The sequence below is a fragment of the Bombyx mori genome, chromosome 21, assembly GCF_030269925.1.
Source record: "Bombyx mori chromosome 21, ASM3026992v2".
NCBI classification, from domain to species: domain Eukaryota; kingdom Metazoa; phylum Arthropoda; class Insecta; order Lepidoptera; family Bombycidae; genus Bombyx; species Bombyx mori.
In genome coordinates this window covers 1,655,689-1,682,827 of record NC_085127.1, presented here as the reverse complement: position 1 = coordinate 1,682,827, position 27,139 = coordinate 1,655,689, and the positions used below count along the sequence as shown (strand labels likewise).

Genomic DNA, 27,139 nt, shown 5'->3' with positions numbered 1-27,139 from the left:
AAGCTTAAAATTTGGAAAAAATATAATAACAAAAAAAAAAAACTTCTTCAGCTATTTAAATGTAGTAAGCTTAATTGAAGTTCAATCAAAAACATAGAATTGTTGATGCTAATACCAAATAAAACGCACCTTTAATCACAAAGATAAATGTGGCGTATTAAGCGAAATACCGCTTAAACCAAAGCCTTTCAGCCCTCGATATGATACCTACTGAAATCTGTATACTCTTTTTAGAATAATTTAGTTGCAATAGTTCAGAACTTTTGTGGGTTGTTTGTGTCTCGCGGCTGGACGTGGATCATGACCTTGATGCCGGCCCCCTGGCGCGCCACTTCGTACGCCTCCAGGCTCTCCTCGATGCTGAAGTGGTGGGTGACCAGCGGCTTCACGTTTATTTTCCCACTCGCTACCATCGCTAGTGCAGTGGGGTAGCTGAAGATTTAACGATATGTTTTTGTAGTGAAACTTATTTAGGTGCGTTGAGAGTTGAAATTTAACTCGCGACAGATTCGTTACGGTTAGAGAGAAAAGATAAAATTTAGGACGAGCGAGAGTAAGAAAATACACCGCGTCTCGCGAACCACTCGACCTTAGAGAGAGGGAGAAAGCGAGCTAGGTCGTTTCTCTTATACCTACACATTCTGTTTACGGGCGTCGGGCACTAGATGGCTTGTAATAAGTTTCCGTTGCTCCTGTAGATGGCAGTAACATATTAACTAGATATCTTATATTTTATTTTTAATGAAGGATTTAAAAAAAATCGATGTATAATTTAAAATATACATATATGTGAAGGGTCATTTCTCTTATACACAGCATTCCCAATTACAAGAGAAATTTGATTTAAGGATGAAAAATGAAGGAAATCATGGCGATTTACTAGTGCTGACATCCTGCCTGTGTGTGGTGCCACGTATGTACTTACTCGTTAACGTATCGGAAGATGCCCCGGATGTCGACCTCCCGCGAGAGGGCGCCCGCGAGCGGCACGGTCTGCTCGGGCGCTCCCATGCCGACCAGCACCGCCACGCCGCCAGACTTCGTGGCCTAGCGAACAGTAAACATTGGTTATTAGTTATTAGTTAAACCAGAACATATTATAGAAGTCGTCGTGTCCTAAGGATAAGACGTCCGGTGCATTTGTATCTAGCGATGCACTGGTGTTCGAATCCCATTAGCAAGTGCAAATTTTTCTTATGAAATATATCACGTACTTAACAAATGTTCACGATTGACTTCCACGGTGAAGAAATAATCGTAAATTATATCGTGTAATAAAAATCAAACCCGCAAAATTATAATTTGCGTAATTACTGGTGGTCGTCTTGTGAGTCCGCACGGGTAGGTACCACCGCCCTGCCTATTTCTGCCGTGGGGCATATTAACGATATGACGGTGGTGACGATATTTTCGTCAGCATAACTGTGCATGATTTGTTCCCAGTTATTTATTATGAATATTTTAAGTAATAATGATATAATTAATTAATAGCTTAAAATTAACAAATATTTTACTAACCAGCAATGCTAATCTGATGGTGGTCTGGGCCCCACTCACGTCGAACGACACGTCAGGATGTCCCTCCAGTAGCGCATGAATCTTCCTCACCAGCTCAGCCTCGTTCGAGTCCTTGCCTATGAGAAGTGTGTAGTCGGCGCCTAACGACTTGGCGAAATCCAAACGGCTCTGAAGAATATCTGGAATGAAAACGATTTCAAAGGTAACGTAACTGCAACAATGTCATAAAAAAATGATGAAAAAGCAGTATTCTATTTTGACATTCTTAAAGGTTACACGTTTCGCTAAATGACAGGTCTTTATTGTCCGTACTTTGTGTTTGGATGGATGTTTATTTAATTTAAACTAGTGGTCCCGCACATAGATTATACCGCAGTAGTCGAAATTCGACTATAATTAATTGAAATTATAAGTTTGAACGTTATTATGGTTCTAGTGTCAAAGACTATTATACTTCTATAATATAATCACAGATCTCGCCAAGACTACACTATAGACAAATAAAAAATATTAACCTATTCTCAATTAGATCACAGACTAACAGAGCAACAAAAGTTTGACAATAAACATAGAGTATTCATATGCGTGTGTGTGAAACATATGGTAGTGTGTGTAATGTTTTATTTAGTGATTTAAACTATTTTTGATGCATTATTTAAAAAAATATTAGCATTGTGCACTCCTTCTCTATATTCTCTATAAGTGTGAGAAATTTCATACTCCTCCGTCCGCGCAATTTTCGTAAAAAGGGGTACAAAGTTTTTGCTTCACGTATTAATATATAGATTATACGTGCCACGTGCCACGTTGCCTTACTGACCTGCTGGTCTAAGTTAACTCATACAGATATTTGTGAAATAGAGTTTGTTTGTCACGCTTTCAGATTTTTTTTTATTGCTTAGATGGGTGGACGAGCTCACAGCCCACCTGGTGTTAATTGGTTACTGGAGCGCATAGACATCTACAACGAAAATGCGCCACCCACCTTGAGATATAAGTTCTAAGGTCTCAACTATAGTTACAACGGCAGCCCCGCCCTTCAAACCGAAACGCATTACTGCTTCACGGCAGAAGTAGGCGGGGTGGTGGTACCTACCCGCGTAGACTCACAAAAGGTCCTACCACCAGTTATTACGCAAATTATAATTCAACTATTCAGCCGATTATCATAAAATTATGCACACATGTTGTGAGAGGTACTGCAGGAATTGTAGTGAAGCCGCGCGGTAAAACTATTACTAACAAACAAACATTGCTACCTATTATGAGTACTTTGTGTGCTCCAAAGGCTTTAGCTGTGAGCATGGTAAGGAGGCCGATGGGTCCCGCTCCCAGTACCAGCACCACGTGTCCCGCCGAGACTCCGCCCCTCTTGCACGCGTGAATGCCCACCGCGAGGGGCTCCAGTAGCGCTCCTTCTTCCATGGTCACGTGATCAGGAAGCCTGCGAATGGAGTCGGTTATCAAGCCTACGCTTACAAATGAACAAACAGCCTACGCCTCGGTTAGATTTTTCTTTAGTTAGAGCCAAAAGTAATTAAATGCATGTGGAAAAAATTACTCAAATAAGCTATTCCTACTTTTAGTTTTTTGATTATACAATTACGAGTATATTGTTAAATAGTCCCCCTTCAATATGTTATAGCTACTAGCGTAGATGAACCATGGGGGCCCGCATTTCATACATATCCAATAGACAATTTGTAGCCAGGGGTATTCTAGGCAGGTGAGGTGCGGCGGTCCCAAGGGACCCCTAATTTTGTTTTGGCAAAGTAATAGTATCCACCCACAGGCTCCGGTCCTTAACCTGTTAAACGTAAGTAGATTTTATAAGTGCGGTCCAAATATTATTTTTGAGCATAGGTTTAAGATTTTAATAGAAATTATTTTTAACGCGAAGATCTTATGGGCACATTTTCTCTGTTCGGCGCTGTCCATGCCAACAACAGTGCAAGTCGACGTGGCCTAAACGATAAGACGTCAGGTGCATTCGTATCTAGCGATGCAACGGTGTTCGAATCCAAGGCGGGTACCAATTTTTCTAATGAAAAACGTACTTAACAAATCTTCACGATTGACTTCCACGGTGAAGGAATAACATCGTGTAATAAAAAAGAAATCCGCAAAATTATAATTTGCGTAATTACTGGTGGTAGAACCTCTTGTGAGTCCGCACGGGTAAGTACCACCATCCGGCCTATTTCTGCCGTGAAGCAGTAATGCGTTTCGGTTTGAATGATGGGGCAGCCGTTGTAACTATACTGAGACCTTATAACTCATATGTCAAGGTAGATGGCGGCATTTACATTGTAAATGTCTATGGGCTCCAGTAACTACTTAACACCAGGTGGGCTGTGAGCTCGTCCATCCATCTAAGCAATAAAAAAACCCTATCTGTGCATAAAAAATAAACCGTGCAAACAAGCGTTGGATATGATTCAAAAATAATAAATGTCCCTTAGGTGAGGCGCTTGTGAAGGTAGAGTGGGACTACACATAGGTACGACATACATTCGTTCGTTTGGTTTGAAAGAGAAAACAGATTTTAATGCCTTCATATTGTGGTAAACGTAAAATGTCAATATTTATTGTCCAATCTTTTATATTTTATTAATCTTTTATTTTCCAATAATTTCTATTTTGTTCTCACGGGAACTTTCAAAACGCAGTTCCTTGCGAATACTTACTTGAAGCAAAAATCGGCTGCGTGCTTGTAATATCTGACGAGGTTTCCGTGTACTGGGGGCGTGGCGCAGAAGATCATGTCGGGGCATAGGTGGTACCGTCCTGTCTTACAGAACTCGCAGTACCGACACGGCACGCCGGGCTCTATGGCCACTCGATCACCAACTGTCAGATTCTTGACTTTTGAACCGATCTGTAACAGATTTGACCCAAACGTGAAGTTCCTTTTGTTGCTCAGATGCTTACAACCCATCTGCTGTTAAGGGATTGCTGGAGCATTGGCTGTCCCACCCTCCAAACTGGAATGTATGACTGGTTTACGGTAGAAATAAGCAGGGTGGTGGTACCCACGCATGCAGACTTACAATATGGTACCTTTACTAATTAGCGAAGCTTATTTGTTTTAAAAAAAAAAAAAAAATTATTAGTTGGAACATCCGTTATACAAGTGAAGAACTACGTTTCTCAAAGTTGGGTAGCGAGTCGTTGTGTTGCTTCCGGGCCCCGATTACCGCTTATTACCAGTTGGACCGTGAACAATAATACATAACTCAATACTTTGCGTTAAGGTTAGGACTGGGGCGAAGAAAGTGTGATTTCGATAGGTGCCAAGCCTATTAAAGATCTGGGACTAACTACCTCTACTATAAAGCTTCGTCAGTGCACCAGCCCCATCTTAGCACAGATGCAGTCATAGTGAGAAAAATAGCCGAAATTTTACCAATGATGTCTCTCTTAGATGATGTGATCCGTATATTTCACTTGCTGATCCAACTTTTGGTACACCGGTTCCCATTGATATACTACTGGCCAGAGATCTGTTTCCTCAAATATATGATAGAGAAAAATTCGTGCGACAAGATAAGGATATACCGCTGGCATTGCATTCCATTTTCAGTTACGTTATTGCAGGTCAGATCTCTACTTCAGGTCATAGAGCTCTAGACGCTCTAGACGTTTGTTGCCCTTTTTGGAGCCTAAAGCAAGAAACGCGGTCTTTCTTGGAGATAGAAAGCATTCTTATCGACGAATCACAGCATCCAAATAACATATTAGCGGGACATTATTTGATCGCGACCATACCCGGGATAAGAAAAATAGATTTAGCATAAAGTATGGGTTGCAACCTTTTTATGAACTTGTTGTTTTATATGGAGCAGCAGAACGTTGATTCATTAACACAGAGAATAAGTTAGAACGCGATCTGAATTTGAAATTTATCCGTGAGTACGTAGGTCTTGGACACAAGGACCACGTAGGCGCGGTTCAAAACGTGGGTTCGAAAAATATCATCCCGCATTTTTGTATTTTGGGGCCAGCTACTAAATTTCAACCGATCAATTGAGAGCCGTATTTGACGCTTCATGCAAGACAATTCTTGTTAAATTAATTAAATTCAATAAGTTCAATGTTAAATTATTCGTGTGCGATATCATGATAAGCTATGTGTATGTACATATGTTTACCTACTTCGTCGTAATATTTCTATTAAGCGTTTTATCTTTCTCTTAATTAAATAAACATTTGATGATAAGCTTCGAGTGGCACTGGAATATTTTGGAATTGGGTTAACGACAAAGGGAAGATCTTTCACCGAGCGAGCGCAATTGACTGTCCAATTTCAGTTTTAATTAAGTTGTGAACTTGCGAAATATGCACCTTTTAAAAGCAGACATAGGCTTACAAAATACGTATTGTTTTCTCCGCTTATATAAAGATGGGTAGGTGGGTAAATTATCCGGTAATACGACTTCCAGAACGATTGCGACACCTACACCCCTAATTAAATATGTAATTCGTCAAAATCGTGTGTACCTTGACCTATAAAGATTGAATTTTTGTCTACATTTTTTTGTCTTTATTTAAGGAGATTATTCACCTAGTGAATGTGCCACTCCATTGTGCAACAAAAGAGAGTAACAAAATAATTATATAAAAAAATATGGGAAACTGTTATCGTCTCTGTAGGCCCACCAAAACTATTTTATAAAGTGACTTAGCCATTTCGGATTCCGGAAAGGCTAATGCGTAATTTAGACCTCCAACTTGTCGAAAATCTGTACATTTGGCAAAGAATTGTTGTCTCTAATCATCGTTCCGCGCACACTCCATCATAATGTGAAAAACATCTTCCACTACATCACAATCTGAACACTTGGGATCAGGAGCCTTCCACATTAAATGAGCAATTGTCTACATTTATATTTTTATTTAAGAAACTGGAACACACATATGCACACTCGACTTCTATGTTGCAAACGGAATATCGTGTAAGAAAATACCTAAAACTTGCAAATTTTAGGGATTTGGATAGTTACTTTGGTAATTAGATAGATATTGAGAACATGGACGGACATTACCACAAAACATACGTTATGATTTGAAAGAAACTAATGATTCTGGGTTGGCAGCAGCATACAAGTCACCATTGTTATGGACTCTGTTAACCATTAATAACAAGCGAGTCGTGAGTTCGTCTACCCTATCAGAGCATGAAAACACTTGATCACCCTCACATAATTCCAAATTTACCCTTTATAGGGGTGTACGAAGTGTTTTTAAGGTTAAATTAAAATGCTACAGTACACGATAATGTAATTCATTTTCTGAGCTGTCAGACTGAGAATCAGACTTGTTGTTTTGAAAATAACGACGACGTTCGCTCGCACTCGTATGTTACCAGTCAGCTGTTTTGTTAATTGCGTTACATTGCGTGTCATGCGAACAATAATTTTGTAGTTGTACGATCGTAAATTATTGTTTTCAAGAATTAGTAGAGTCGCCTTCTCTGCCGATACACCCTGTATTAAGGAACAAACTTCAAATAGTATATTGGTCTAAATTGAAAGAAATGGCCACTATTTTACCTTAGCCACTACTCCTGAAGCTTCGTGTCCCATGATCATTGGTTTTTGCAGCACGAAGTGTCCGCATTGACCCTTCTGCCAGTATTGGATGTCTGACCCGCAGATACCCACGCAGTCCATACGCAGCAGGACCTCTGGGGACCAACAGAAGCTATGACTCGTAACGTCACAACATAAAGTGAGCCCGATCGCCCATCTACAGTCGTGTGCTCCTCACGCCAAGTTTCTCTACGCAGACGTTGACTTTCTTACACGTAATTTGAATCAAAATGGGTTATTTATCTGAATCCTGAGATTATCTTATTATGAAGATAACACTCAACTACGAGATGATGTTTTAAGATCCTTAATATCTTTTGTGTGCAAAGGAACGCAAATTTCAATAACTTATTATTATAAATATTACTTACTAGTTATTACACGTGTCTTCATTCGTGTTAATAGAGGAAAAATACTCTTGGCAGTAATACTTATTTCTAGATTAACGGTATCTTATGTTCTTTAACGAACCTCTAACTACGTGCTTTCAAAATTTTATGATGCCGTTTAGGGATTTTCAGACGCGATAGCGTAACAAATACACGTTCACTTTTGCATTTATAATATTTAAAATTTGCGACATATTTCAACTTAAATTGAATAAAGAGATTAGCTAAAACCTGAGAAAATATTTAATTGTAATATAGAAAAACACGTTAATTTTTATTTTTTATCATTAAAACGTTTCTACCTAGTAGTACTTGTTCATTTAAGATTGTATACATCATTGTTAAAAGAAGTATTGAATGTACAACCAACAAACACTAGTTTCGGCGTATTCCTGTCGGAATAACAGTTCAGAGATCCTGTTATTTTATACTTTTATTAATGTACTCAACTCACCGTTATCAGATATTTCAGGGATCGGTGTTTGTACCTGTAACCAAAATATTATTCAGTTTGAATTTTTAAACAAAATTCCGAACTAATATATCAATTAATAAACTACGTTTAGGTATATTAGGTATAGTCTTCTCCGATTATTTATTTATGAACTCTACCTACTATATTGCTATATTGCTGCTGCTCTTATAAGTCAGCATGTTTATGGTCGTCAGTTATCCAGAGGTGTTTTCGATTGTATTAATTAATTTTAAAATCATTCTATAGAGTTATATTATATTAAATGAGACCTTAGAACTAATGTCTCACGGTGGGTGGCGGTATTTAGATCGTTGGTGTCTATGAGCTCCAGTAACCACATAACACCAGGTAGACCGTAAGTTATTATTAACTATTAAGAATCGGGTACTTTTCTTAGCATACATATTATTATCGGGAATAATTATCACGCTTCAATGTATGTATAAAGGATACCGATCCTTTGAAACCGATTACAAGTTGACGTTACTAGAACGAAACCGTTCTCGTAGTGCCGGAACTTTAATAGGTTTCCGATTTTTAGATACATCAGAAACGCGAATATATTTTTTTAAATTTTCGTCCAACAGATTTTTTTATTATTATAATACTTCTTTATAGAATACTTCTTTTGTTGCTCTAGATTAGTGGATAAGCCCACCTGATTGTATACAATTAGCAGACCTGTCGAGGTCTCAAGGTGATTGTCGACGACCAGCTTGAGACATAACTGCAAGGTCTCAATATATTATAATATATATTGAGAAGATAGAGTTTGAAGATCATGTAGAAAACAGCTAGAGCCAGATGATGATTGAATGATGGTTATGAACATTTATCAGAATCGACATTGAGGTCCAAGTTTCGATTCTTTTCGTTTTCTGAATCCGGTTTTTTTTTTGGGAGAAGGTATTACTGGTATCCTGAAGGCCTTTCGAGTTTCACTGGAATAGGTGGATACGGCGAGAAACTCAGCGGGCTGATATATGAGTTATACTGTTAGGTGTCTTTTCTAGACGCCCGACCAAGTGTTAGTGGTTAGTTGCAATCCACTAAGATTCTCACCGGATTTTCTAGGCAAGTCGCGATTCCGACCCGATAGATTCAGCGAAGCACTGCCCTTTCAGTATTAGCAAATTCTCACAGGCTGAGCCCCGTGAGCTCGCCTATCAACCAAGGTTGAAAACAGAATACTGGCAAATAGTTATTATTATAGATAAAGATTAATGTGTGTTCGAAATATCTATTTTATAAATGATTCCAGAGTTTGTAAGAGATCGTTTCTTGTTCTTGTCGATTCTACGTCTTACATCGTGATTTTTGCATATACCTTGTTACAAAAACACATAGACATATTTTATAATTGAAAATAAATAATAGTTTAAAAAAAACTAAAAAAATACGCTTTTATAGAAATCCAAATAAAAAATAGAAAATAAATTTTAATAAATTTGAATTAAAAATAGTGTAAGAAAAAATGATTTTATCGTAAAAAAAGCGTGGGGTGCATGATATCAATAGTTATAAATATTTTATGAACAGATATGACTAGAAGGGTTATTTTGATAATAGCCTGAAAAGCACCCTTATTAAAACTTATTTTCTATTTTTCAGTTGGATTTTCTATAAAAGCGTATTTTTTAGTTTTTTTAAACTATAATTTATTTTTCATTTTTTTGTTTAATATTCAATTGTCGTCGGTCCTTACTAAGTATGCGTACCTATGCCAAATTTCGAGTTAATCCGACGTTTCGAAGGGGGTCAAATAGTGTTCAAATATTTTACTGGTGGTAGGACCTCTTGAGAGTCCGCGCGGGTAGGTACTACCTCCCTGCTTATTTCTGCCGTGAAGCAGTAATGCGTTTCGGTTTGAAGGGTGGGGCAGCCGTTGTAACTATACCTGAGAACTTAGAACTTATGTCTCAAGGTGGGTGGCGCATTTACGCTGTAGATGTCTATGGACTCCAGTAACCACTTAACACCAGGTGGGCTGTGAGCTCGTCCACCCATCTAAACCATAAAAAAAAAAAGATTCCGTTACATACTAAAAAAGCACTATTCCCGAGGGATATTTTTTTTGTGGGTTAACGCGCGTGTAGTATTTATTTTAGGTTTTCATTTCTACTTTATTTGACACTATATCCGAATACCTCAATACCAAAAAACCTAAATCTATATTATCAACAAAACCCTTTAAAACCAGAGTTTTGTTCCTTATTACAGCAAAAATAGCAATTTAAATATTCCGAAGATAATTTTTTTAGTCTAAATGTAAATAGTACTACTATTAACGTTGATATATGTCCTTTTTTGTTATTAAAAATAAATATTGACTTACCAAACGCAAATCATTTGTTTTGTACAATAAAGCGGTTATGTTATCTGTGGCCATGTCGGACGCGTGAGATCTCACTGACACTCTTGGTTTTACTGAATGAAATAATAAATTATGGATACCTATTATGAGTCTGTATCACGAATGCAGCTATGAGCTACAATCGTAATAATAGCGTTGGAGGCGTGTCCGTTTTGTAAATAATAAAGCGAAAAACTACAGAAATGTATGGGAAAGAGATATTCAGTAGACGGTCCTTTTATTACTTTGAATGAACTTTTTATTTATTGCTTAGAGGGATGGACGAACTCACAGCCCACCTGGTGTCAAGTGCTTACTGGAGCCCGTAGACATCTACAACGTAAATACCGCCACCCACCTTGAGATATGAGTTCTAAGGTCTCAATATAGTTACAACGGCTGCCCCACCCTTCAAACCGAAACGCATTACTGCTTCACGTCAGAAATAGGCGAGGTGGTGCTACCTACCCGTGCGGACTCACAAGAGGTCCTACCACCACTACTTACACAAATTGTAAATTTGCGGGTTTGATTTTTATTACACGATCCTTCACCGTAAAATTCAATCGTGAACATTTCTTAAGTACGTATTTCATCATAAAAATTGGTTGATCATTTTAATATTTTATCATTTTTCGCCAATTTAATCAATAAGCGTTATGGGAGTTAGTTCTGTAAGCAAAGAAACACGCAAGAAAAACAGGCCATTTTTTTGTGTAGTCACACATTTGCTATCACCTAAGCTTCCCTGTGACAACGTTCAGTAACCTCCAAACAGCACGTAGTCCATTGAAAAGTAGACAATTAGGGTTGCGTTTTTCAGAGGAAGCAATTTTATTTTTTGGATATGTAGGAGCGGCTAGTATAAGCTTACACAAAAATAACAAACAGGTTTTATTTATTTATTTTATTTTCGGTTTTGTCTGATCGGACTTTTTATCTGATCATTTTAAAATAAATTGACATCAGAGCAATCTTATAGAAGGTATTTTAACAAATAATTTCCACTATGCATTTGCTGAATTTCACTAATTTATCTGTGTTTTACAGCTCTCCGAAGTTGACCGGGTTTTTGAATACTCGTAAGAATACAAGAAAAACGAATCATTAGGCTTAGTGTTTCTATTATATATTTTTGTTACTCATATAATTTATCATTGTTTTAACATTCCTATGTTATTATTCATTTATTATCGAAACTTTTCCTCGTCACAAAACTTAGAATATTATTGGTTTTACAATAATTTCTCATCAGTGTACATTTACGAGAATTGGTGTGGGATCGGAATTCGTCCTTGAATAATATTCTTGAGAAGTGTTTTGGGTATGTACAAGAATACTATGGACTATTTACAAGTATAATATTTGATGATTCCGATCTTATGATCCGACTGTCGTGATCGAGCCGGAGTATGGAGGAGACAGTACGAGCGTAGATCTCGCGTAGGTTTCGGCTTCCCCCTGGTGAAGGTCAAGGGGCGATCTGAGAGGGCTGAGGCCGCGCGGCGCGCTACCAGCACTCTAGCGTGCTACCAAGCAGAAATAAAACAAAAGAGCAACCGGTTGGCGTTTTATCGTGTCCCGACCCGGCAGGCTGGTTCTGGTCCAGCGGGGTATTCCGGGACACCAGCAGCACAGGTTGGGGCGGCCCGATAGGCTGTCGTATAGAGACGGCCGACGCTTCAGAGCCTTCGATTCGCCTCGATGGCTCCGTCGGCTGGGCCTCCTTGGGGTAAGCTGCGCCATCTGGTTGTAGTGTTGACCGCGGTAACCACCTTACCTCATCCAGATTCTGGCCTCAGACGGGATCGGACGCTTGGGCGACGAGTGCAGGGGAGTCGTTTAGTGGGTAGAGTCCTGAAAAGATCTTTGGGCCCGCGGTTTCGCAGTCGCGGACCAGTCCCACATACACTAGGCACGGGGGCCCCGTAGGAGTTTCGGGTAAGGGTTCAGATAAAAAAAAAGTATCCCCTATTTCGCTCAAATGTCGAATAATGTCGAATAATATCCAGCCAAGACTAAATAAATAAATAAAAAATGCGATAATTTGCACGGAAGATAAAAATTAGCGACTTTTACCGTCTAGCTCAGATATTTTAAAAGGCTCACAAGGGTGACATTCACGGCTAGAATAGTTCAGTAATATAAGGCTCACCGCTGAGCACGGTGGCCCGAATTAAAATACTCAATTTATCATCTGGCTGAACGTGTTAAATGTAAATTAAATTTATATATGCATAATGAAGATTGTGTTGCTGCAACAGCTCAAGTATCCAGATGGACGGCGACATTATCTGTCTTTGTCGAGAGGTTCGGTGCTTAGCTTAGGTGGACGCGCTTCAATTGTAAAGCTATTGAAAATTCTTTGGCTGTGCGGAGTCGGTCTAGAAAATTACGAACCGTTACCATTCTTTATAATTTGTAACAATTTATAATTTATTGTCTTGTTGTTTGTCTAATTAAATAGGCACTTACGAAATTCTGTTCGACTTCAATTATGCTTATTCATATATTGTATTTCTATGGACAAGTGAAGACAGGATTTTCATTTATCTCTTATTATGGTATTTAAACAAAAGATCCCATGTTTTAAATTTTATTTAATGTCACAAAAAAAAATGTAAATTATAAATTCATGATTTCTGCTAGAAAACTGGTATCGGGGAAAAGACTGGCGATAAGTAGTTATTACATACACGAACACATTTATTAAAAAAAAAATCAGAAACATAATTAAATGATTAAGTTACTGGGGAGGTCAGTAACTTAATCATTTCAGGTACTGGTTCAGTAACCTTCACAACAGTTTACCGGTTATCAAAATATTAAATTAGAAAACTTTTAGCATTTATAGTTTAAACAAAGGGTATTGCTTAAATGTCAACGTAATAGTATATATAATATTATATCGGTTTTGGGAATGCGCGTACCCTGTGTCAATTACATTACTTTGAAACTTATGTATATAAAAAAACCATCAATAAACAGTTGCAATTAAAATTATCACTGAGCTTCGTACATTTTTATATTATAATATCAATATTTATACACGAAATAATTAAATACACGAATTAAATTCGTTACAATTTGGCACAAAAATTTACGATAGCCCAAGCAAGGTTCATCGTCATCTAACTTAAATTTCAGGATAATATTTCTTTAGAAATTAATTTGTCAACTTTATTATTTCATATAATTAATAGAGATGACAATTGTTGTACAAAAAGTAATGAGTAAAAAAAACAACGGACCCAGCCATTGTACATATAGGGCTATCCATATTGCCTTGGAAAAAATGTTAAAAAACACTATATGATATCTACTGGAACCTGTATGCTCTTGTTAAAACAATACATTTAGTAGCATGTGTTTTTGAGGAACAATTCAGAACTTTTGTGGGTTGTTCGTGTCTCGCGGCTGGACGTGGATCATGACCTTGATGCCGGCCCCCTGGCGCGCCACTTCGTACGCCTCCAGGCTCTCCTCGATGCTGAAGTGGTGCGTGACCAGCGGCTTCACGTTTATTTTCCCACTCGCTACCATCGCTAGTGCAGTGGGGTAGCTGAAGATATAATCATATGTTTTATATAGACGCCTATATTGGAGCACGGTTTGTCTTCTGGGGACGTGTCATACTATAACTTGTTTAAAAACAATGAGCCATTGCAGGAAGGCGGGCAGATGTGAAGCATTGATAATATTTGGCACAGATATATATGCATAAAAAGATAGTGTACAATAGTAAATTCAAGTGACATAATTAAAATTAAATATTATTATATTATTAAGGAACAGCCGCTTGCGCATGGCGATGCGTCGCCACACCATAGGCACTACTATATACAAGTATATACACTATCATATAGTCCGGCGCCACGTCCCTGGCATTGCTGAAGTCCATGGACGACGGTAACCACTCACCATCAGGTGGGCCGTATGCTCGACTGCCTACAAAGGCAATAAAAAAATCAAAGATCGTTTCTTAAAATTTTTAGTTGAGCGACTTCAATTCTAAAGGTGCAATATGTGGATAGCGTATTGTGGTGATTTATTAGTGTTGCTATGATGCCCGTGTGTGGTGCCACGTATTTACTTACTCGTTGACGTATCGGAAGATGCCCCGGATGTCGACCTCCCGCGAGAGGGCGCCCGCGAGCGGCACGGTCTGCTCGGGCGCTCCCATGCCGACCAGCACCGCCACGCCGCCAGACTTCGTGGCCTAGCGAACAGTTCACATTGGTTATTAGTGAATCCAGACCATAATATAGAAGTCGTCGCGTCCTAAGGATAAGTTTCCCGGCGCAGACCTTAGACAATAACGTGAATGCTGTCACCAACTTTGAGACTTCAGATCTATCTCTCAATTGTATAGTCATTACACAAATCATTATTTTGCGGGGTCGGTTTTTATAACACGGTGTTATTTTTTGATTGTTGATAGTAGTGATTCGCTTCAACAATATATTTGATTCTCAAAAGCGGTACCCGCCGGCGGGATCTGAGCTCCGCCACTGTCGCGTCACTAGGTACCTGTACTCGGGCGACTTGTGCTTTAGATCACGAAAGCTTCTGAGCTTAAATTATTTTAATACTCACATATATACACGAGATGTATAATTATTTTTATCACACCTATCATTGTATCAAGATATAACGAAAAATTATGTTACTATGTAATTAATAATGCAGTAAATTAATAATTATAAATTATGAATGATGATTGATTAAATAATTCATCCCTCCCAGATCCTGAACGATTACGTAATTTCTGACGACATTCTCCGACTCGCACGCAGACACAGATTCTGCTAGACCTTCTCCCGCAAACTTTCCATGATGAGTGATACCAGGCTGCAACTGCGTACGTGATACGGGAACGGACATACGTCTTTTAAATGCCGAACTTAGCCATGTCCGGTAATCTGGAGGCCGGAGGAGAAACTTCGCATGGCGAGTCGCCGCCAACGCCGTCTTCGCGTGGACGGATATCCTCAAACTCCGGTCGATCTCGAACCCTAGGTACCGGACGCTGGATCTAAACTCTACGTTGATGCCACGGAGACTGAGCTGTCCCGGGACTGCAGACCAGGCCGATGAGGATAACCGCGGTCTTCGCCAAGTTAACCACGACCCTCCACCGGTCCAGCCACTGGAGCACTACGACCAACAACCTCTGCATCCTCTAAACGGCCGCAGAGGAGAAGTTTGATGACGCGAAGTAGGCGTTGTCGTCGGCAAACATCGCCTACTTCACGTCGGTTTCCCACGCTCGGAGGTTCCCTTCGAGTGTGGGAAGGTCGTTGATGTAGAGAGCGCAGAGGATCGGTTAATCAATAACTTATTAACGCTTAATAACTTAAAATGAACAAATATTTTACTAACCAGTAACGCTAATCTGACTGTGGCCTGGGCCCCACTCGCATCGAACGACACGTCGGGGTGTCCCTCCAGTATCTCATGAATCTTCCTCACCAGCTCAGCCTCGTTCGAGTCCTTGCCTATGAGAAGTGTGTAGTCGGCGCCTAACGACTTGGCGAAATCCAAACGGCTCTGAAGGATATCTGAAACGAAAATAATTTCAAAGGTAACGTAATTGCAACAATATAAGGAAAGACAATGAAAGAGCAACATTATTTTTTTACATTCTTAAAGATCACATTTTTTGTTAAATGACATGTCTTTATTGTAAGAATTTTGTGTTTGGATGGATGTTTACTTAACTTAAACTATACGTGGGCCACGTTGCCTTACTGACCTGCCGGTCTAAGTTAAGTACAGGTACAGGAATCGTAGTGAAGTCGCGCGGTAAAAACTATTACTAACAAAAAAAACATTGCTACCTATTATGAGTACTTTGTGTGCTCCAAAGGCTTTAGCTGTGAGCATGGTAAGGAGGCCGATGGGTCCCGCTCCCAGTACCAGCACCACGTGTCCCGCCGAGACTCCGCCCCTCTTGCACGCGTGAATGCCCACCGCGAGGGGCTCCAGTAGCGCTCCTTCTTCCATGGTCACGTGATCAGGAAGCCTGCGAATGGAGTCGGTTGTCAAGTCTACGCTCACAAATGAGCAAACAGCTTAAACATAAGTAAATATTATAATTGCGGTCCAAATATTCTTTTTGAGCATACGTTTGCGATTTTTATAGAAATTACTTTTAGCGCTTATGGCCACATTTCTTCTGTACGGCGCTGTCCATGTCACCATCAGTGCAAGCCGTCCTGGCCTAAGCTATAAGACATCCGATTCGTTAAAATCAAACCCGCATATTTCATATTGCGTAATTATCGGTGGGAAGGCGTAAGTGGGCCCCGCATAGGTGTGTACCACTATAACCATTTAACACAAGGTGTACCGTGAGCTCGTTACCCTATCTGTGCATAAAAAATAAGACCGTGTAAACAAGCGTTTTATATGATTCAAAAATACTAAATGGCCCTCAGGTGAGGCACTTGTGAAGGTAGAGTCGGACTACACATATCCTACTACATAACATGAACGAATTCATTTGGTTTGTAAGAGAAAATAGATTTTAATGCCTTCATATTGTGGTAAACGTAAAATGACAAAGTTTGTTGTCCAATCTTCGTTCTCACGGGAACTTTGAGAACGCAATTCCTTGCGAATACTTACTTGAAGCAAAAATCAGCTGCGTGCTTGTAATATCTGACGAGGTTTCCGTGTACTGGGGGCGTGGCGCAGAAGATCATGTCAGGGCATAGGTGGTATCGTCCTGTCTTACAGAACTCGCAGTACCGACACGGCACGCCGGGCTCTATGGCCACTCGATCACCAACTGTCAGATTCTTGACTTTCGAACCGATCTGCAACAGAATTGATCCAAACGTGAAGTTCCTTTTGTTGCTCAGATGCTTACAACCCATCTGCTGTTAAGGGATTATTGAGGCATAAGCTGTCCCATCCTCCAAACCTAAATGTATAACTGCTTTGCGATATAAATAAGTAGGGTAGTGATACTCACGCGTGCGTCACGTTACAATATGGCACCTTTACTAAATAGCCAAACATATTTGATTTCTTACACGATGCTATGTCTTCATCAGGGAAGTAATTCAAGAGCGCGTATTAAATAAGTATTTTTTTCACCTACTTATTCGCTGGCCTGGCCTATTAGCCTGAGAGGCTATTCCAGCTACGCCCTGACGGGTAGGTGAGCTCACGGGCTCAATCTAATAAAATTTGCTATCACTAGCCCCAGCAAGAGCAAGACCTCTTGTGAGTCCGCACGGGTAGGTACCACCACCCTGCCAATTTCTGCCGTGAAGCAGTAATGCGTTTCGGTTTGAAGGATGAGGCAGCCGTTGTAACTATACTGAGACCTTAGCACTTATATCTCAAGGTAGGTGGCGCATTTACATTGTAGATGTCTATGGGCTCCAATAACCACTTAACACCAGGTGAGCTGTGAGCTCGGCCACCCATCTAAGCAATAAAAAAAACCTCGACGGGTTCTGATAATTGCTTAAAATCAGGTAGGCTTATACACAATGTAGAGCAACAAAAAATTAGGCATTATAATACTCAAAAAATCTATTAGTGAAAATTAGAAAATTATATTTTTTCGGGTTGTTTGTACGTTCGCGTTTCTGATGTATTTCGGAATCGGCAACTTATTAAAGCACTTTATAAAGTTCATTCACCTCTAGAATCGTTTCGTTCTAGTGTCGCCAACTCGTGATCGGTTTCAAAGGAGTTGTGTACATTGAAGCGTGATAATTATCCCCGATAATAATATGCTAAGAAAAGTACCCAACTCTTAATAGGTCTCACTGAACCCAAACAATATAAGGTATTAGAGCCATAGATAGTATAATGATAAAATACAGTTTTTATTTTTATTGCTTAGATACGAGCTACCTGGTGTTATGCGGTTACCAGAGCTGGGCTCCAACAACCACTTAGCACCAAGTCGTCCATCCAACTCAAAAAAAATAAAATAAAACAATTTCTACCCCGCTGGACCGCACCCTAAGAACATTAAAATAATTATAAAATAAGACACCTACATAACAGATAAACAAAGCATGCACTTATCAACGTGTTATCAGTTGAAATGGCTTTTTGGTTTTACGATGAGTGACATTGGGTGATAAGGAATCGTGACACAATACAAAACTAATATTACTGCGGCTTTAATAGCCACGGGCGTTATGGTGGTTAAGATATAGAAAATTCCGCTTCGAAGCGTCCGTATAAGATAAGTCGACCGCTGTATTCTTATCGAGTGATGTGACTTTCCTGGGTTCTACGGTGAAGGATAGCGTCGTATTGAGAGCTCGGTAGGACATCCATTATACAAGTGAAGAACAACGTTTCTCAAAGTTGGGTACCAAGTCGTTGTGACATTCGCGGGCCCCCGTAACCGCTTATTACCAGTTGGGCCGTGAACAATAATACTACCCGCGCGTCACGAATCCAAGAAACCTTCCCTAAAATAACACCATTAACTGCCAAAAACAAATCAAAGATCAACCAGCAAACGAGCCCAGTTTTAATGATAAATTATAAATGACAAACTCAGTTTGTTTGTTACACTTTCACGTCTTAACTACACAACAAAACACCGTGAATATTTGTTTACATATACTTAGAGGTACAGAATAGAAGATAAGAAGCTTTTCATTTGATTAGTATCGGAAAATTTTCCGATGGATATAGTATGCATTTCTACATTAACGCGAGTGAAGCCATCAATAAAGGCTACTATATAATATAACAAATTGAGCTATTTATTGAAAAGACTCCTACGGTGTAGTATAATATACGTTCGTGGTAAACATATTCTATAATAGTATTATTATATTAAATATATTCGTGATGTGTCAACGGGAACTGTATAGACCAGTTGGTGACCGATTTTTTCAAACTAATATACCAGTAAAAGTTTTTTTAACAAAAAGATAATAATGTATGATAGCTGAGGTCAAATATAGCTCAAATATATCGAAATGATAAACAAAACCGTGACCGATAAGAAATTTTGCAAATTCTTGGGTCAGAGATTGAAGAACTGAAGTCTGTCGTAGAAAGAGACTAAAGAATTCCGAGGATGGGCACATACCATCTCATGATGGTTGGTCAGAGTCGCTCACTATACCAGCGAGCGCGCTGCTATCATCATCGCCATCAGCAGCTGATATTTTAAGATTGCACGGGTAGTTTCTGCCGTTCTGCTCATTGCTCTATTGTCTCTATGAGGTAGCTCTATATGCAATATAATTGAGATTTCGATCTCATCTCAAGACGTGTAGTGACGTCCACATTGTGATGTCCTTGTAACTCCGGTTACCACTTTAAAGTAGATGGTTCGTGAACTCGTTTATGAATATATTCAAAGATAAAATGTATAACAAAGAAGCAGAACTTATTAGTCGGTCAATATCAAACTTATTAGATGTCCAAACTCAATTGCACCACATACAGTTCGTGGTCTATAAAACTCCAAATATAAATTTTTTTAATGTAATTTAGTTTAGTTGTTAAGCAAATATTAAATTATTCATGTACGATAACATGATAAACTGTGAATGTATATTTATTTACCTACTTCGTCGTAATATTTTTATTAAACATTTTATCTTTCTCTTAATTAAATAAACATTTGCTGATAAACTTTGAGCGGCACTGGAAAATTCTGGAAATCAAGGTGCACACTAATAAATAATTTAATTTTTTTAATTTACTCCGTAAACAGGTACATACCTGATGTTAAGTGGTTACTATAGCCTATAGACATCACAGCATGAATGCCGCCATGCCACATGAATGCCACTTTGAGACGTGAAGTCTTTGTTTCAATTATTTATAATTACGCCTGTTATAATTTTTCCAGCTTTGATTTTTATATATAATTTGAGGCCCTTTTGGAAAGTAAAAGAAGCGAATTATAATGACATTTTTTTTACTGAGTATGACCATTTATTATAGGTAATCAAATACGGTTTGATATAATATGTCATTAATGATATTAGAATGCTGATGGTTTTTTGGTAAACGATCACGATAACGGAATCCGAATAAATGTGTGAGAGAAATTGTCGGTCCTTAGGGGCCCCCTGAGAATGGGGGCCCTGGGCACGGGCCCCGTGTGCCCTTATGGTAAAGACGGTATTGACTACAATGAAAAAATCGTGACCATTCGCGTCACTTTATTTATTTATTTTTATTACTTATATGGGTGGACGCACTCACAGCCCACCTATGGTTAAGTGGTTACTAGAGCCCATAGACATCTACAACGTAAATGCGCCACCCACCTTGAGATACAAGTTCTAAGGTCTCAAGTATAGTTACAACGGCTGCCCCACCCTTCAAACCGAAACGCATTACTGCTTCACGGCAGAAATAGGCAGGGTGGTGGTACCTACCCGCGCGGACTCACAACAGGTCCTACCACCAGTAAAACAAACGTTTCTAAACGAACAACTAACACGCTATTAATACTGTTAATACCTACTATTATTGTCTGCCATGGCTAATCAGTGCTAAGAAACTTATAAAATACTTTAGTCATGCTGAGACTGCTACAACTCACGCGCTAAAGGTCACCTCGTCCCAACAAATGTCCGAACAGCCTAATTGTTATATTCAGGGAATAATTGCATTTTAAAAATATTACCTAAAAATTTAGCTATTTATTGAAGAATTTGGCAAATGGAATTCATGTTATTCAAACATGGAGGTTTGAGATTAAAAAAATTGATGACGCGCTCGTCGATACAACTTTAAGGAAAAAAAAACAAGTTTTACATATGTACATTCCAATATGAATGTATAAAGCCAGTACAGCGCGCTACAATAGCGCAAACATAGAGTGACATTTATTTCCTCGAAATCGTCATGCGGGCAAAGGTGTGATAACCAGTTATTTTATACGTAGCTAAAAGCACACCTCCAAAATATCAAACGTGCTATTGAATTAATTATAATATTATCGAGCGTAATTTATACAAAAATACGAACACACCTCCATGAATATTTAAATTCACGAAGCTAGTCGAGCGATTTGATTTTTAAATTACAGTACGAGTATAATAATGAATGCGCGGTGAAATGGTAATGCGTGTAGTTTGTACGGACTGTACGCTATGGTACGCACAGCTATTCGTTACGGTTTCTTATATAACCAATAGTATATTAGTTAGATAGTATATTTAAGTCATTTTTTTCCTACCTATGCTGATAGCCTTGAGAGGCTATATCAGCTCTACCCCAGCGTGTAGGTGAGCTCACAGGGCTCAAACCGGAGTGTTGCTAACACTGGCCCTAGCAAGAGCAGTGCTTCGCAGAATCTACCACCGGATCGGAAACGCGACCCACCGAGAAGATTCGGCGATAAGCTTAGTGGGCTGTGTCTATGGGTTAATTCACTCGTCGAGCCCTTCGTCGGAAACGACGGGTTCGACGAGGACGATGACCGGTGCTTGTGGTACCTAAAATCACCGTTAATGACGTGTTTAGGGCGACGTCGACAGAGTCGTTTGTCAAGGCCTAAGATTCTTAAGACCCTCTATGTACTCGTATTGACTGTGCCGGTATTTGAACCGTGGGACCATTTCTCCTAAATAATTACATACCTATTAAGCAAATGAGGAAAAAAAACAAGAATTTACGAATTTGCGGAATTACTGCGGTATTGTCAGCTTGAACGGGTGCATACCACCTTATTTTTCTTCTTGACCTTATCTCATTCTGTGGGGTCGACGTAGAATTATCTTATCATGCTGCACAGGGGTTTGGCATGAGTTTTACTACCGACCACCAGCCTGACGTCCAAACTCCTTGAGCCATATATTCGTTAGTACATCCAGTACAACGTGTGATAGTCGTAGAGTCGTTTTTGTTTCTTTTTATAGTTTCTCTTTCACTCTACACGTTTTATAGTCAAATACCGCATCAAACTCAAATACCAAAAAGGCAAAAATATCACATTTCATTTGCTTTTTCGGTGCATACCACAACTACCTATTTCTTCAGCTGCAAAGTTCGCGTTCTGGTCTGAAGGTTAAGCAGTCGTTGCTCAACATAAGCTGCATTGGCTTTGTCTATGTGCTTTGATTAACTATCCGAGCCCTGTATTTGCTTGTACGTTTACGAAACCAACAGAAGTCTTTGATGAAATTAGACAAAAAACGATCAGTATTGCAGCTAGCATTTATTGCAATGTTATCTGCCAACCTTCCTAAAACTGCTACAAGAATTGACTGTCCAACTTTGGTTTTAAATATTGTTATATTAATAGATGCTCGCAAAATATACAACTTTTAAAAGCAGACATAGGCTTACAAAATATGTATTGTTCTCCGCTTATATAAAGATGGGTGGGTTAATAAATTATCCGGTTTTACCGCTTCTACAATGATTGCGATACCTACACCCCGGATACGGCTAATTAATTATGTAAATTCATCAAACTCTTGTTTACCTTGACCTTTGACGATTACATTTTTGTCTACATTTTTATATATGAAACTGGAACACACATATGCACACTCGACTTCTATGATGCAAACGTGTCGGAAAATAAAGCTTGTCAGATTTATAAATTTGGATAATAATAATTACTGGATAATTAGATAGGTATTGAGAGCTTGGACGGGCTATCGTTACCCCATAGTTATTACCCCCCGTTAAAACATATGTTATCGTCTGAAAGAAAGTAATGATTCTGGGTTGGCGGCGGCATACAAGTCACTATTCATAAGAATGCAGAATGAGTCCATAAGGACCCTGTTAACCATTGAATAATAGGTGAGTCGTGAGTTTGTCTACGCTATTAGAGCAAAAAAACACATGATTCCAAATTTACCCTTTATAGCGGTGTACAAGGTGTTTTTAAGTTTAGATTAAAATATTACAGTAAAAAGTTGATCAGTTTTTGAGCCAAGTAACTAATTAGACTTATTGGTTTGAAAATAACAGAGACCGCCGCGCCGTGTTCACTCAAACCCGTATCAGCTGTTTTCTTATTTGTGTTACATTGCGTGTCAAGCGAACAATAGTATAAAATTTTTACATAAATTAATTTTAACGCTCAAGAATTTGCTGTTTTCTCTTCTGCATTATGAGACCCTGTGTTAGGAACACAATTGAAATAATAAATTGGTCTTTGAAAGTAAAGGCCACTATTTTACCTTGGCCACTACTCCTGAAGCTTCGTGTCCCATGATCATTGGTTCTTCCAGCACGAAGTGTCCGCATTGACCCTTCTGCCAGTAGTGGACGTCTGACCCGCAGATACCCACGCAGTCCATGCGCAGCAGGACCTCTGGGGACCAACAGAAGCTATGACTCGTAACGTCACAACATAAAGTGAATCCAATCGCCCATCTTCAGTCATGTGCTCCTCACGCCAAGAGTTTTTCTATGTAGACGTTAACTTTAGTAGACGTAATTTGAATCAAAAGGGATTATTTAGTTAAATCCTGAGATTATCTTCTTGTGTAAGATAATACTCAACTGCGAGACCTTAAGATGCCATTAGTATTTTTTTTATTGCCCATGTAGGCAGACCAGCATACGGCCTTCAATTTCTAGTATCTTTTGTGTACAAAGAAACGGAAATTTCAATAACTTTTTTTGTTATAAATATTACTTACTAACTTACTAGTTTTTACACGCGTCTTCATTCGTGTTAATAGAGAAAAAACACTCTTGGGAGTAATATTTTTTTCTAGATTAATGATATCTTATGTTCTTTAATGTAACCTCTAACTACGCGTTTTCAAAATTTTATGATACCGTTTGGTGGAGATTTTCAGACGTGCAGGCGTAACAAACACACGTTCACTTTCGCATTTATAACATATTTTAAATTTTGCGACATATTTCAACTTAATTTGAAAAAAGCGACTTGTGAAAACCTGAGAAAATATTGAATTGAAGTATGGAAAAACATGTTTTTTTGTATCATTATTTATCATCAATGATTTCTACCTAGTAGTAACTGTTAATTTAAGATTGTGCACATCGCTGTTAAATAAATCATTGTTAAAAGAAGTATTGAATTTAAAACCAACATACACTATTTTCTGAGTGTCCCTGTCGGATTAACAGTTCAGAGATCCTGTTATTTTTTACTGTTATTAATATACTCAACTCACCATCTTCAGATATTTCAGGGATCGGTGTTTGTACCTGTAACCAAAATATTATTCAGTTAGGAAATAAAAAAAACCCAAACAAATCTAGTTGAGGTATAGACTTCTCCGATTAATTTTATTTAAGAACTCTGCTTTATAAAACAATTCGCCAGTTATTTTTAGAGTATTATAATGCCTACTTTTTTGTGGCTCTACATTGTGTATAAGCGTACTTGATTTTACGCAATTATCAGAACCCGTCAAGGTTTTTTTTGTTGCTTATGTGGGAGAACGATTTCACAGCCTACTTGGTGTTAAATGCTTACTGGAGCCCATAGACATCTACAACGTAAATGCGCCACCCACCTTGAGAAATAAGTTCTAAGGTCTCAAGTATAGTTACAAAGGCTGCCCCACCCTTCAAACCGAAACGAATTTCTGCTTCACGGCAGAAATAGGCAGGATGGTGGTACTTATCCGCGCGGACTCACAAGAGGCCCTACCACCAGTAAAAATTAATGGTTGCAATAATAGACTATATACTTTATATGTTTAGAAGATAGAGTATAAAGTTCATGTAGAAAACAACTAGAAGCAGTAGGAATGTATCAGTATGCTGCATTAATTACTAGTCGTAATGCTCCGTGAACCCTTAATCATCATGACGGTCGATTCCGTACTTCAGCCGATTTAAAACCGTATCCCATTGTGTTCAAAAAGTTCAGTTCTTCATAGTCTTGATAATGTCAGAGAACGCTACTATGCTTGTCACTTGTTATCATATTCTAAAAGGTTTAACGATAATGATGATGGTTTATGAAAAATTATCAGTCCACAATGAAGCACGAAATAAAAATCTAGTACAATAAGCGCGTGTTGCGGTTCCGATCTGGTGGTAGTAGCAGCAGTCTGTTAGCTCTATTTCGTAGACGCCCGACTAATTGCTAGTTGCAACCCACTAAGATTCTCGCTGGATTTTCTAGGTGGGTCGCGATTTGTAGGCAGCGGCTTGGCTCTGCCCCTGGCATTGCTGAAATCCACGGTCGACGGTAACCACTCACCATCAGGTGGGCCGTACGCTCGTCTGCCTACAAGGGCAATAAAATAAAATAAACCGATCCGGTGGTAGATTCAGCTAAGCACTGCTCTTGTCAGGGCAGATGTTAGCAAATCCTCTCAGGCTGAGCCCCGTGAGCTCGCCTATCAACCAAGGTAAAAACAGAATATTGGCAGATAGGTAGATAAAGGTTAGTTGTACAGTGCTCAAAACATCTATTTTAAATATGCTTTCAATTCCATGTTTTTAATGTCTTAAGTGGAAAAAATTTAAAATTTTGCAAAATATCATTTGTTGTTACGATTCTACGTTTTGCGTGATCATTTCTGCGTAAACCTTATCCCAAAAGCAGAAATATACATAGAGCACATTTAATTAAAAAAAAGTATTATTGTAAAGGGATATATTTCTTATGGATTAAGGCGACCGAAGTTACGTGTAAAAGCTAGTATTTATATTTTCATTTCTGATACTTTAAACATATATCGGAATACATGAATATTAAAAAACCTAAATTTATAGTATCAACAAAACCCTTTATGCTCTTACCTACCTAATGGAACCTAAATCCATCTCATGATTACGAAGAGTTTTGTTCCCTAATACAATAATACAGCAAAAATAGCAATCTAAATCTTTTGAAGCTAACTTTTTTAATCTAAATCCAAATAGCACTACTATTAATGTTTGTCCAGTTGCTTTTTTGTTATTGAAAATAAATATTGACTTACCAAACGCAAATCATTTGGTTTGTACAACAAAGCGGTTAGGTTATCTGTGGCCATGTCGGACGCGCGGAATCTCACTGACAGTCTCGGCTTTACTGAATGAAATGATAAATTAAATGGATACAAGTCTATACCACGAATGCAGCTACGAGCTACGAATCGTAATAATAGCGTTGGAGGCGTGTCCGTTTTGTAAGTAGTAATGGGAAAAACTACAGAAATGTATGTGAACGAGGTTCAGATATATTCAATTCAGTAGACGGTCCTTTTTTTTACTTTTAACGAAAATTTGGTTGTTTAATTAAATATTTTCTCATTTTTCGCCAATTTAATCAATAAGCGTTATTTGAATTACTGTTGTAAGCAAAGAGGGTCGCCGAAAAACATGAGATTAACAAAATTTCGTGACGTTACACATTTGCTATCAGGTTCCCTGTGAAAAAGTTCAGTAACCTCCAAACAGCACGGTCAAGGTGAAAACTAGCGATATAGGTAATCGATCAAAGTCATAATATAAATGAAATTAAATTTTTAAGTTAGTTAGCGCTCCAAGTGTATTCGTATATATTAAGGTCTATTTAGTAATTGCTTCAATGTTCATTTTTACACAAACACAAAAAGATTGCATTAAAACCTGGTCGAAATAAATTTAATTAAAAATAGCAACAAACAATATTGTCAGTCCAGCTTCCCTGTGCAGCATTGTTATTTTTATATTATCTTTGCAAAATCTCTTTGTGAACGTAGAGAATTAAGCATTAATTAACACTGTTGTTTTCATAATTAAAAGAACTAATATGTATTATGATACTTATAATTTAGTAAATTCAAAAGAATACTCTTATTGTATTGATTGTACTGTACAAATTTTTTTGATAGAAATAAATATATTTACATGATAATTATCGCGCGTCACTGTGACCAAAAAA

The 27,139-nt window shown here is 38.4% G+C and overlaps 2 protein-coding genes across 2 annotated transcripts; both read right to left on the bottom strand.

Moving 5' to 3' along the window:
• Positions 1–254: 254 nt before the first annotated feature.
• On the bottom strand, positions 255–10,402 carry SDH2b (sorbitol dehydrogenase-2b). Its single transcript, NM_001201581.1, has 8 exons — positions 10,309–10,402; positions 7,953–7,986; positions 7,071–7,204; positions 4,206–4,396; positions 2,778–2,962; positions 1,519–1,697; positions 926–1,047; positions 255–432 (listed from the first exon to the last, which is right to left on the bottom strand). The coding sequence occupies exons 1-8, from the start codon at positions 10,360–10,362 to the stop codon at positions 255–257; spliced, it is 1,077 nt and encodes a 358-aa protein (NP_001188510.1). The 5' UTR covers positions 10,363–10,402.
• A 2,506-nt stretch (positions 10,403–12,908) lies between these two features.
• LOC733025 (sorbitol dehydrogenase) lies at positions 12,909–26,303 on the bottom strand. The gene is given in 8 exon segments (NM_001044127.1): positions 12,909–13,888; positions 14,424–14,545; positions 15,709–15,887; positions 16,167–16,351; positions 16,957–17,147; positions 23,478–23,611; positions 24,447–24,480; positions 26,214–26,303. Coding segments are annotated over 8 exon segments (1,077 nt in total). The 5' UTR covers positions 26,268–26,303; the 3' UTR covers positions 12,909–13,710.
• Between the last annotated feature and the right edge of the window lie 836 nt (positions 26,304–27,139).

Excerpts from the sequence above, each read along its gene's own strand:
- SDH2b (NM_001201581.1), bottom strand. The coding sequence starts at position 10,362 with ATGGCCACAGATAACATAACCGCTTTATTGTACAAAACAAATGATTTG. Across the intron at positions 7,205-7,952 it reads CCCTGAAATATCTGATAACG|AGGTCCTGCTGCGTATGGAC; the intron begins GTGAGTTGAGTA and ends GTTGGTCCCCAG. Across the intron at positions 433-925 it reads ATCTTCCGATACGTTAACGA|CTACCCCACTGCACTAGCGA; the intron begins GTAAGTACATAC and ends TTAAATCTTCAG.